The sequence below is a fragment of the Choloepus didactylus genome, chromosome 15, assembly GCF_015220235.1.
Source record: "Choloepus didactylus isolate mChoDid1 chromosome 15, mChoDid1.pri, whole genome shotgun sequence".
Taxonomy (NCBI): Eukaryota; Metazoa; Chordata; class Mammalia; order Pilosa; family Megalonychidae; genus Choloepus; species Choloepus didactylus.
Genome location: NC_051321.1, coordinates 12,441,956 through 12,454,560, shown reverse-complemented (window position 1 = coordinate 12,454,560; position 12,605 = coordinate 12,441,956). Strand labels below are relative to the sequence as shown.

The 12,605-nt window shown below is 36.4% G+C and overlaps 1 protein-coding gene across 2 annotated transcripts in view; it reads left to right on the top strand.

The window, feature by feature from the left end:
- Positions 1–12,605, top strand: part of WDR11 (WD repeat domain 11) — an 81,934-nt gene that overhangs the window by 57,593 nt on the left and 11,736 nt on the right. Inside the window, exons 20-28 of one of the 2 annotated variants that reach the window (XM_037804498.1) lie at positions 5,370–5,478; positions 6,371–6,433; positions 7,609–7,674; positions 8,376–8,538; positions 9,052–9,147; positions 9,666–9,831; positions 10,333–10,430; positions 10,865–11,010; positions 11,780–11,859. In XM_037804498.1, the coding sequence (XP_037660426.1) occupies positions 5,370–5,478; positions 6,371–6,433; positions 7,609–7,674; positions 8,376–8,538; positions 9,052–9,147; positions 9,666–9,831; positions 10,333–10,430; positions 10,865–11,010; positions 11,780–11,859 (987 nt within the window). The remainder of the gene's footprint in view (positions 1–5,369; positions 5,479–6,370; positions 6,434–7,608; positions 7,675–8,375; positions 8,539–9,051; positions 9,148–9,665; positions 9,832–10,332; positions 10,431–10,864; positions 11,011–11,779; positions 11,860–12,605) is intronic. The other variant, XM_037804499.1, reaches the window with a different exon arrangement.

The window sequence follows — 12,605 nt, the reverse complement described above, 5'->3', positions numbered from 1 at the left end:
CATGAAGTGCATGGAAGAATCTAGCAAAATGAAGAATTGTCTTGCTCACAGTATCAAGAATGTCCCTCCTTCCTTTTCTTCCTCCTGTGAATGACATCACCAAAACATGGACCTTCCCCTTCCCAAATTGCCTGTTATTCTTGACATTTGCCACTTCCAAATTATGGAGAAGTAATTTTTCTGCTGCTTTTCTTCTTGGCTTTGTTCCTGATTTTCTGCATTGCTATCATGTAGGCAGCTAACAGCCTGGGTGTGTTTATAATGAACACCTCAGATAGCTGTAGCCCAAACTAAGTGTAGGTGCCCAAGAGTAGCAGGAAGGATGCTAACTGCCTTTTCAATCTAATTGTGTGATTTCCAAAAGTGATGTGCTCTTACAGGTAAATGTTATCTACAAACAGATGAGGTGATTGCCTATTACTTTTTCATGGCTAATCTTTGCCCTTGAGAAAAAATATTTAAATTTTTTGAGGGTGGAGGGTAGGTAATGGAGATCACTTTCTATTTGTTTGTGCTCATTAGAATGCTATCAACAATATTTTGAATAACATTTGTTTTTAAAATAAGACTTTTCCCTCAGTTTACTCAAACAGACTTGATGAATGTTGTCTTGCTCACATTATGTAAACACTCTGGGTGCTGCTTGCTAAGAGGTTTTTCTTGTGTTATTTCATTTGTCAGTTGATTAAAAAACTACCATGTAGCATGGAAACTTTCCTTGAACCATTCTATTTCCTTGATGCCATTACACTGTTGATTTTCTTTCCTCCCTGGCATACCCCATTTCCAAACATTTGTGACTTAATGTCAGCAACTGCTACTATCTGAAAGTGAAGGGGGGCTGTCTTAAAAATTTAAGGAGTGTAAAGGTTGCCAATATTAGGGATGAGTAGAAAGAGTTAAGTAAGGTAACTACTTTCATCCTTTCCAGTGCTAAGTTTTGAATGGTTCTCTAGGTAAGTAGGTCATCCTCATTCCTACTGGGTACATTCCTTCCTTTTTAACTTGGGTATAAGGAAAAGTCTCTAACTTTCATTGAAAGTCCAGATGGAATGAAAGAAAAGATAAATTTGACTAACTGGAAATTAAAAAAAAAAAAACTTTTCAAAAAACTTTTCATAGAAGCAAAAGACATTATAAATAAAGTTAAATACAAATGATAAACTGGGAAAAAGTATTTGCCAGTTATTAACATACTGTCTACAGAGGAAAAAAGACATACCAGTAGCCCTTAAGCATATGAAAAAATGTCCAACTTTTTTCATAATAAGAAAAATAGAAACTAAAAAGGCTAAGAAACCATTTCTCATTTATCAGATTAGCAGAGATTCAAAAGCTTGACAACATACACTGTTGGCAAGGCTATCAGGAAACAAGTACTCGCATACATTGCTGGTGGTGCAGTCCCTCTAGAAGGAAATTTGACAGTATCTACAAAAGTACCTAGAGATTTGCCTTTTTACCCAGCAGTCACACTACTAAAAATTTACCTTAAGATGTACATCCATATATGTGACCAAGATACGCAGAGTTATTCATCACAAAATTTTGGAAACAGTCTAATTGCTTATCCATAGGAAACTGATTCAATAAATTTGGGAATTTATATCTTCTGTGTATAGCTGTAAAGCAGAATGAGGAAGATCTCTGTGAACAGATATGAAGTAATAATACAGGATATGTGTAAATGAAACATGCAGGGTATAAAAGAATGTATTTGGTTTTCTTGTGTAAAAAGGGCAAACAATTATATATATACATACACACATGCACACACACACACATACAGTTATCCCTTCCACATAAAGGGGGTTAGGGGTGTGGCGCCCCCATGATCTGGAAAATCTATGTATTTTTTTTTTTACTTATTTTAACTTTAAAAAGAAATTATGTATATTTATGGTATTAAAAGATAAAATATATTGATATAATACAATACTATATATATATATATATATATATATATATATATATATATATATATATATAAAACGCATTTCTGAGTGACTAAACTTTTTCTGTGTTGTCTGCTGTCATCTGCTGGCCTTCATGTGTCATCTGCAGCTTCTGCAAAAACTCCCCCAATTCCCATTTAATTTCTCATGCCTACCCTTGATATATCAAAACTGGGATGGGGAAAGTCACAATGTGGAAGGAGTACCTATATGTGTGTATAGATAATGTGTGTGTGTTTATTTTATAAAAAGCACAGAAAGGATAATCCAGGAACAAATGAAAATGGTTATAGCAAGTAGATAGAAAGATGGAAGGTGTGAAGAGAATAGCAGTGAAACTTCTCTGAGTGTATCTTTTTTTATGGTTTCGACTTTGGGACCATGTAAATCTTCACACTTCTAGAACATACAATGAAAATAAGAAGGATGAATGAAAAACAAACTCTGAAATTGAATACAAGAAACAGTTGAGCCTAAATGTGTAACCAGTTAGTTACATAACGGTACACACACACACACACACACACACACACACACACACACACACATAGTTCAAATAACTTTTAAACACAGAACCCTTACTGTACCCTTTTAGTGATTTATATGCTAGGGCAAAAAGAGCTACAAAGGAATTTTGGACTTGACTTAAGTAGTTGGCTGTGGTACCAGTAATTCTGAAACTGTTTTGTGCATATTACAGGCTAGAAAGAATTAAAAGTAAATAGATTGCAGTTTTGGGGGATCAAGGTTCCTACTGGGGGAAAAGGAAAATGCGGATGTGGAATGGGGCTGGTAAGGAAGAATACTCCAGTGTTGGATTTGAATTGGAGGTAACACTTTTTAAAAATTCTGTTTCCTGGCTCAGTCCACTGAAGGGGTCTAGAAGCAGTGACACGTCAATGGCAATAAACACTCCTAGCACCCAGATTTTCATTTGTAGATTCCGTTTCCTGACCTAAAGGAGCCAAGGCTCCTTGGAGAAACAGCTTAATCCAGGTTAGAGGCAGAAATGGTGCAAGATAACACCTGGGACATCTTGTGATGCCAGAAATTAAGGACGTGTTTTTAAAAAAAAAAAAAAAAACAGTGATGACCTAGATTTATGGGGCTCCCACTGCCAACTGTGGGGCAATCTGAACATTACAAAGAGTAAAGCTGATATTGATTATTATCAATATTATTGATTATTATTGATACGATTATACTGATTATTTAAGTGTTGGATTCAAAAAAATCTTTCATTCCGTAGTAATATTCAGAATAAGGTGGGGGGGGCAGCTCATGTTTACAGAAGAATACCAGCTGATAAATGTAGAAAGAATGATAGAATTAGAAAATCATCAATGTGCATCCCCTAATGTAATAATTGATTCCAGCAAGGATCATCAGTGGATGTTAAATCTTTGGGTGAAGGGATGTTTGGGAATAGGGAAGTCAGAGTCTCTCAGTCTCTCTCCTGCATGCTACTTACTAATTACAAGGAAACGGTGCCCTGACAAGAGGGAGTTCGGGTGAATTCCTCCTTAGCCAGATGATCAAATTTAATTTTACACATAAGGAGACCAACTAATATGTTCCTTCAGTCATGATGCAGTGGGAAGTACACAACATCCCCTCTATCGTGTTCTTACCAAAAATGTTTAACCTGAATATGATCCTCAGAAAACAGACAAATCTAGAATGTGGGACGTTTTCTGAGGCAGCTGGCCAGGACTCATCAGAAATAAAGCATCGTGTAAGACCAAAAATAGAAAAGTAGGAGGACTGTTCTACATTAGAGTACTCATGACAAGAGACATGACAAGCAGATGCAATGCAGGAGCCTTGACTAGATCCCAGGATCTTAAAAAGAATACAACTCTCTGGATATTTGGGGAAGAATAGAGAGCATTTGAATGTGGGTGGCATTTTAGGTGATTTTATTGAATCAGTGTGTAAATTCTTGAGTGTGGAAAAAAAAATAGTAGTAGAAATATGCCTGAGCGTTCTCTGACTTTTTAATGGAAAAGTTCCCACATGCCTCCTATGGTTTAATTCTTAACTGCTTAGGACTAAATTTTCTAATGTGGTGCTGTCCAACAGAAATACAATGTGAGCCACATATGTCATTAATGTGAGTCACATTAAAAAAAGAAACAGATAAAATTAATTTTAATAATATATTTTATTTAAGCCAATATGCCTAAAGTGTTATCATTTCAATGTATAATAATATTGAAAATTATTAGTGAGATATTTTACATTTTTTAGTACCAAGTCTTCAAAATCCACTGTGTATATTACATTTTGAGCATGTCTCAATTCAGAGGACAAATTTTCAGTAGAAATACTTAAACTCTATTTAAATTTCATAAAATTTACAATTGAAGAAGTCATGTGTCCAGTTTGTTCCAAGCATACTTAAAAGTTATCCAATAACTGAGTCAAGTATTAGTTTTTAATTTTAGGTTAACTAAAATTAAGTAAAATTAAAAATAATTTATTGAGCCATGTTTCAAATGCACAGTGACCACGTATGGCTAGTGGCTATTGAATTGGACCACATAGTCTAAAGTCAAAGTGGGACACTTAGATAAGTCAATACCATTTGTAGGGTTGTGAAATTTTATGTAATTGTATTTATTCAAGGGATCTGTAGATGATCTGCAGGTTGGAGGGGCAATGAGCTGAGTTTGTTAAAGCCAGCAGAACTCAAGAGAACTGTATCTAAGGTCAGGAGTCTGACAAGTGGGGCTATGTAGAGTAGTTGGAGTCCATTTGTCTGGGTGTTAGAGCCTCTGGGTCTGCTGTTTCTCTGTACTAGAACATGTTTAAAAAACAGGAAAATCTTGTTTGTTAGTGTAAGCCAACCACTGGGAGTGGGGGATGCTCGGGCCTAGAGAGGTGGCAGAGGCTAAGAAGATAGCCACTTTGTTCAAGGACCACCTTTATAAGATAGGCCTTTATAGAAGGGAAATATGGTACTGCAGAAGTGATCTGAGTCTAATCCTTGTGACAAGCTCAAGGTTGGTGGGCCATTTGGTTTAATAGCCTGAGAAGAACAAAGACATTGAGCGGTATAGGATGATACAAGTTAATTATTTTTAGTATTTTAAAATAATGAGTTTAATTGATATCTGTCGAGTTGTTGTATCTTTTATTCAAATAGGATCAGAGTTTTATCCCACACAGGACATTTAAATTAAAAAAGAAAAGGAAAGTAAAATATATTAACTGTAAATATGAAGTCAGATTTTAATGCAGAGAATCTTTCTGCTTTTAGCCAGTGTTTTTAAAGTAGGTATTGCATTGAGTATACTTTGTCATTTGCCACTGTATTTATACACTGCTCTCTGCTGACTTCTTTATGAATTTTCTATATCTGTGATAGTAGCATAAACCTTTATTTTTTTTAAAACCATTTTTTTTTCCTAGAGCCTGTGTGGTGCCCATATCTCCTTGTTCCCAGGGCCTCCTTAGTCTTAAAAGCCTTCTTATTACACCAGCCATGGAATGGACAATATTCTTTGGACATTACTCATGTGTAAGTTATTTTTGCTATGTTGGTTTTCCTGTCTTAATTTCCTTGAGGTTGAAGGACACCCATGAAAATCAGCAGTGGTCTGTACTGCAGGGCATAAGAGGAATTAGAGACAAGCCTTGAAACCAAGCTGAGATGGAGAAGGCAGGCATGCTGAAAGGACCACGTATCTGCCTCTCATTTCTGCCTCTCTCTGAGGCCTTTGGGGAGGCATGAGGGGTGGAGGGCTGTGGGTATGTGTGGTCGTCTTAAAGCCAGAATATGGATGTGACATAATTAAGAAAAGGATGAGTATAAATAGGGCCGATTTAGGCCAAGGAGAATTTTGGGATCTGTTATGTTTTTATAAATCTCATTGAATACCTGCTCATTACAAAAACAAAAAAAAAGAAAAAAAAAATCACAGAAACTATTATTAGTTAAATTCACAAATGCTTACTGAGTTTATACCATATGCAGTGCACAGGTAGCATGGGAAGGAGGAATTTTAAAAATATAATGTCATGAGGTCTATATTGTCTAAGATACTTACAGAATGTTCCTTTTGCAGAGGAGAATGAACAAATTCTTTTAGTTGTCATTAAGGTCCTTATTAAAAATAAATTAAATCTGAGAGATTTTAAGCTTACTAATAAATTTTTTGGTTTCTTGAAAATCAGAAACTTTCTTTATTCATTTCTTTGCCTTGACTCAATAGGATAAAAGCAGACATTCAAGATGATTGGTGAGTTCCTGAGTAAACTGACGCTATTTTGGTCTGTTATCAGGTTTTTAACCAAGGACTACAGAAAAGCTATTGCTTTATTACTATGACCCATAACATTTTTTTCTGATGAAGAAAAAAATAGTTTTAAGTGAAGAGATAATGAATTTATTCAAAATTTTTTCTGTACAGGGATTATCCAGAAAATGAAGAAATAAAGACTCTCCTTCAAGAGCAGTTGAATTCATTGTCTAAGTGAGCATGCTATGTTTTATTAGAAGATGGGGCTATCAAAAGGGAAAGTACAGTAATTTGGACTTCTTAAAATTAAAATAAGTTGTGTTTTGGAGAATATTAATGGCCCCAAACAGAATATTCTGTTTGTATCTTTGTTTTGTAGAACCCATATTTATTTAATAGTTACAGTGACAGAGACATCTGTCTTCAACAAGTTAATAAGTATCCAATGGCTCTGTTCTGCTGTCAGGGCCGAAGTAGAAGCTGTGGACTGAGCGTCATTGTAGCTCAGCCTGCCTCACCACAACTCCCCTGTGGTTGAGGACATGCACAGGGTGATTCTTCTGTGTCAGCTTCCTCTTCTAAAGTGAGTCTTCTCTCTCAGGTGCTGTGTGCACAATTCTAGCTAGAAATTAATATGTTCCGTAGAGCCAATAGCATTTTAAACTATGTATTGGGAATAATATTGCAAAGGCAGTAGAGAAATATAGGTCTACAAGGAGTTCACGGTGAAACATGACAGTACATTTTTACCACACATAATGATGACACCTAATAAATTAACCAGAATAGAATGTTTTATTGATGGGAAATTCAAAATTACTTTGTTTTCTCTGCCCAAAGGTTAATATAATCACACACACACACACACACATTTAAATAGGAACTGTAGATTTAAAGAATATTTTTCCCCTCGGATTTATGAACATTTTGTATTTGCTATTTTAGAAATACCAGTTTATAAAAACACTAGCCTTTCTTCCTTAAATATTTTACTTTATATTTAGAATAGTTTCTGAAGTAATTTCTGAATGCCATTGACTCTAAAGTATATGCTGCTCCTGATGACTAGCAAAATAATTTTATCAATAATAACATCTTTGTTCATTTAATTAGGTGATTGTTTATATTTTCAAAAATGTGAGTTGAACTGTTGCAAGAATATAAATCAAAAAAATCAGAGCCTCACAGCCCTCTGTGTTGGTAACAGGTGCTTCTTTTCCAATCAGGAGTATACTGTGAGCCCTAGTAAATCTTTTAAATTTCAGGGTCATGGCAAAGTAACTTTTCTTTTGTAAGCTTAAAAAGTATTTTTTGAGTGGAATTTTCCAGTTCAAGAGTATATTTATTTTTTGCATTATTGTTTGATTTACAATTTTTTTTCTTCCCACTGTCTGGATTCCTGTTTACAGTGACATAAAGAAACTCTTGCTTGATCCGGAATTCACCCTCTTGCAGAGGTGCCTGCTTGTTTCAAGGTAACATAGATTTAAGTTTTCAGTGTAAGATCCAGAGAATTTCACATTGACTCATTTCTCTTATTAAGGGTTTTTAAGGCCAAACTCTTTTAGAAAAAGATATCAGTTTATCCTTTTGATTTCACTTATAATTAATTTTGAGAATAATAACACAAATAGGAAAGCAAACTAATTTAATTGTAAAATGAGTTCTAGGCCTTAAGGCTATCTCTGTAGAAAGGACTCCTTTCTACAGGCAACTTCTTAAAAATATATGTTTTAAAGTATCAGATACAAAGCTATATTCAAAAGCAAGAACCTGTACTGTTTCACTTAAAAAAAAGACTTTCCTCTCTACTCCCCAGAGAATAAATAGCAAATTATTTTCACACCTTATATAGTCACCTCAGAGGAACTTTTCCCTAAGGTGAAGATATGGTCCAAATTGAAAGATGTATCGAAGGCAAACCAGGCAAATATTTGCCCAGATTTTGGAACTGTGGTATCAAACTTAACGAAGAGCAGAGGGGCCCATGCATTTAGGCCTCTGTCTTATTTGAGGCCCAGTAGCAGGGCTGGAGAACTTGCTGCTGCCAGGCCCCAAAGCCAGTGTACCAGATGGTCTTTCAGGTGTCAGCACTGTGCTCCAGGTACTTCAGGCCACCACAGAAGGCTCAGCCAGGCCAGAGTTTGCATCATGATATTGGTCTCACCTTTCTCAGGCTCTATGGCGATGAATCGGAGCTGCACTTCTGGACTGTGGCTGCCCACTACCTACACAGCTTATCCCAGGAAAAGTCCACTAAAGAAGATGCTCCTCGGGAAAAGCTGAACAACCCACTTGATATATGCTATGATATACTCTGTGAAAATGCCTATTTTCAGGTATATATATTAAAACCTTGGAAGCAATCATTTTGATCACTTTTATCTTTGTAACTTTCATAAATTCAGAAACTTTCAAACCAAGTTAAAATCCATGTAATAGGAATAAGTTCCTTGGCACTTTAGTATTACAAAAGCTTTTCAGGAGTTGAAAAGCTCATAAACACACATGGTTTGAATTTTCTATTCTGAATTTTAAAAGGTAGCTTCATAACTGTTTAAACCTCCAGTAGAGTACTCAAATATACTGGGTGGGGAGGGAGGTATTCATCCAGTTTTACTTGAGTGCCAGTTTCTATAAGCTAATAAAATACACACAAATACTACATTTCACTTTTTTCCTTCTCAAATTCTTATCAAATGGTTAGATATCTGTAGAGTTGATTCTCTAATAAGTTGAAAAGTCAAAGTAATATTTATGAAAATAACTTGTGTACAATAAAAAAATATAATAATTGAAAATTCTTATAATCCAGGCTCAGTCTCCTTTCATTTCCCATTTTTCCTTTGTAGAAATTTCAACTGGAAAGAGTTAATCTGCAGGAAGTAAAACGGTCAACTTATGATCATACAAGGAAATGTACAGATCAGCTACTTCTCTTGGGTCAAGTACATCAATTTTAATAATGCTTTTCATGTTTGGTGGAGTTGCTAGTTGATTGATACTTAACAGTGCCACATATATATATCATAAAATTTTCTCTTAAAGTATTTCCTCATTGAAAGTGTAAGTGTAAATTTAGGCTTTCTCCTTCAAAACAATTGCCAGCAGATCTATAAGAAACAAAAGCATATGGTTAACCAGCTTGTATTTGGGCTTTCGTAATGTCAAATGAAGCCTGGCAATTTGTTTTGTTTGTTTTGTGTCTGAATTCACTGATTTGTTGCAAAGCTAAAATGATCAGTTGCTTGAGCCCCTATATAAACCAGCCTGTGATTTTATGTTTGTCTCAAAGAAGCAGTGCAGTACTTTTGTTGAATTTTTGTATATGTAAACAAAGCATTCAAGACCGTTTTTTTCAAAATGGAAATCTTTAAGTTACAAACCTTGGTGTTCTAAGTTATGGAACAAAGGTATTGTTGAAGGAAAATATTCTCATCATTGGAAAAACTGTTTCTGTTATTAGACAGATAGAGCTGTGCAGTTGCTGTTGGAAACAAGTGCAGATAACCAACATTATTATTGTGACTCACTGAAAGCCTGTTTGGTCACAACTGTCACCTCATCAGGTCCTTCCCAGAGCACCATTAAACTGGTGGCAACGAATATGATTGCCAATGGCAAGTTGGCAGGTAAGGCTTGTTTTGAGGGTATATTTGTTAATATTTTGGAAAATCAGACCCTTTCCCAGAAAAGCATTGATTGAATGCTGGTTAGGGACTTTTTAAAAAATACATGCTAAAGAAAAATGGAAAGCTTATTGCTAGCTATTTAGAAGATGACCATTTAATTTATTTGTCCAAACCAGAACATTTTTTATGAGGGTAAGAGAGCACTCATAATAACCATGCCAGGACTGTAGGCATAAATTGGACAATCCTGGGCAAACTAGACTGATGAAAACCAATGAGAGAGATGTGTATTTCTTTTTATTTTCTGGGTTTTATATTGCTTCCTCCCTGGTTACTTGCGTGGTAACATTGTTGAACTCTTATTTTAGTATTTTATTTTAAAATTTAATGTTTCCAGTAGGTATAAAAGTCACAAGACTAGATGAAGTCAAATGGTGATTGTCAAGGGAGTAGCTGCAGTGTCACTTGGGGGTGGGTGTGGGGCTGCTGTTTGTTTTCCAGAGGGCGTTCAGTTGCTCTGCCTGATAGACAAAGCTGCAGATGCCTGCCGTTACCTGCAGACCTATGGCGAGTGGAATCGCGCAGCTTGGCTTGCAAAAGTAGGTACTTTCTGAGTACTTTGAGTATTTGGGATAGAAAGTTCCATCTTGAATTTTTGACTCATGATTTGGAAGCGTTTTTTGGCCTGCATAGCTGCATTGCAGATAATTTCCTGCAACTTTTATCCTCCTTCTCTTGTTTTTGAGTATAAGTTACATTTCTTCTTATTGAAAAATGAAGGTTGCCTTGCTAGCAGATTAAGTGAAAGCAGCTGCCTCCTCTGCATGCTGTGGTGAGCCTAAACTGCACTCCAGGGTGTTGGCCAGGTAGCTAAGTCCCGCAGACCCAGGGGGTCACACCGCTGCTCGGGGAAGCAGCAGCTTTGGGGCAGTGGGCTAACCACGTGAAGTCTAGCATTTATTTCATGGAACAGATCTCTCCATTGCATAAAGTACAAGATGTTTTTTGTTTCTATCGTGGGCATTTTTCTCAGGTCCGTTTAAATTCTGAGGAGTGTGCTGATGTTCTAAAGCGGTGGGTCGACCACCTTTGTTCTCCACAAGTCAATCAGAAGTCAAAGGCCCTCCTGGTCCTTCTCTCCCTGGGCTGCTTTTCCACTGCGGCAGAGACGCTTCACAGGTACACCCGGAGCCCTCCGGGCCACGCAGCTTTGCTCGAGGTTCATCACTGCCCAGTTACTCGAGCTTCTTCCAGGTGGTTGGTATGATCCAAGTGTGGGGTAAAAGGAGAAACACATTTAAGGTTTGTATAAAAACCTAAAGGAGAGTGTAACTCTCCATATTTATGAATTCTTCACTTGGCCTAGAAGCTATGCTATTTTCCTACCAATATATTAGTCAAACCTAATAGATACTTATTTTAAAAAGATTTTAAAAGAAGTTTGCAGAGAATTGATAACAATTCAGCTTTAAGGGGAGCAACCAAGAAGAGCCATGGAGTGCAGTAGGAAGAGCATCCGGAAGGGGCGAGATGGAGGGATCCCCTTTCTGAAAACCTGGTAGAATGATACCCATCACTTATTATGGGACATTCTATTTATTTAAACTAAGGGAGGTAGGTTGAGGCAAATATGACACAATATTAAATATTAAATCTGGACAGTAGGTACATGGGTATTTATTGTATCTCCTTGAATTTCTGCACATTTAAACTTTTTTTTAAGTATTAAAAAAGAAAAGCTTGGTGCTTGGGGAGAAGAAGGTACACGTGAGTGTTTTCCCCCTCAATCCCCCTATAAACCATGGCTTAGAAAAGTGCCAGTAACTTATAGCATCCAGGCTTCCAGGGAAAGTGTGTGTAAGTCTTTATAGAGAAAAATACCCATTTGGATTCTACCCTCAGATGATGTGAATCACAAGCCTAGTTCTTATTTTGTTCTGTTCATCAGCATGAGATATTTTGATAGAGCCGCCTTATTTTTGGAAGCTTGTCTGAAGTACGGCACAATTGAAGTCAATGAGGACACAGATATCCTTTGCAAGGAGTTGATGCTGGCGAGGAAGAGAATGACATGAATGGGTTTTAGAATTCCTCTTATTTGTGCTGCTTGGGTGGGAACTTTATTATATTGAGAATTATCCATATCCTGATCCACCAAAGCCAGAATAGAGGGAAAAATGAGAGGGAAAAGAATCCGAGAGAATGCTGCTGGGCCACTGGCATTAGCTCTGACTAACAGGGAGGGGAGGAAGGAAGGAATGTAAAGGCAGGGGTCCAAGGTTTTGTAATGTTTGTTTGGACTTAGAATGAAGATGAAAGAAATAGTTTAGGGCAGGTGTAGGGAGCTGATGCTTGAAAATAGTATGATTGCAAAGGAATGCACTTCATGGAATAAAGTTTTATGTATTTCATATGCTGGAATAAATAAAAAAGAAAGACTCTCACTGTCATACATAGTGAGAAATCTCATCGGAAACAAAATACAGCACCTCAAAGACACATATCATGGATGCAAGTCCCTGTGGTCCACTGGTTGCCGAGAATGTTTCATTTTTTCTAGAAGTCACTTAGGGCACATTTTTTTTTCCTTTGAAAAGAATGGGTTTGAGAATATAACTCCCAATTCCTTGTGTTTGCCTAGTCCTATTTTTTCTCATTGCACTTTTTCTTGCATTATTACATTGAGCCACATTTCTACATGCTGGGTATTTGCTTTTGCCTATATATTTTACACAAAACTAGAGCTTAAATTTATCCAAGATCATATAGCTGTG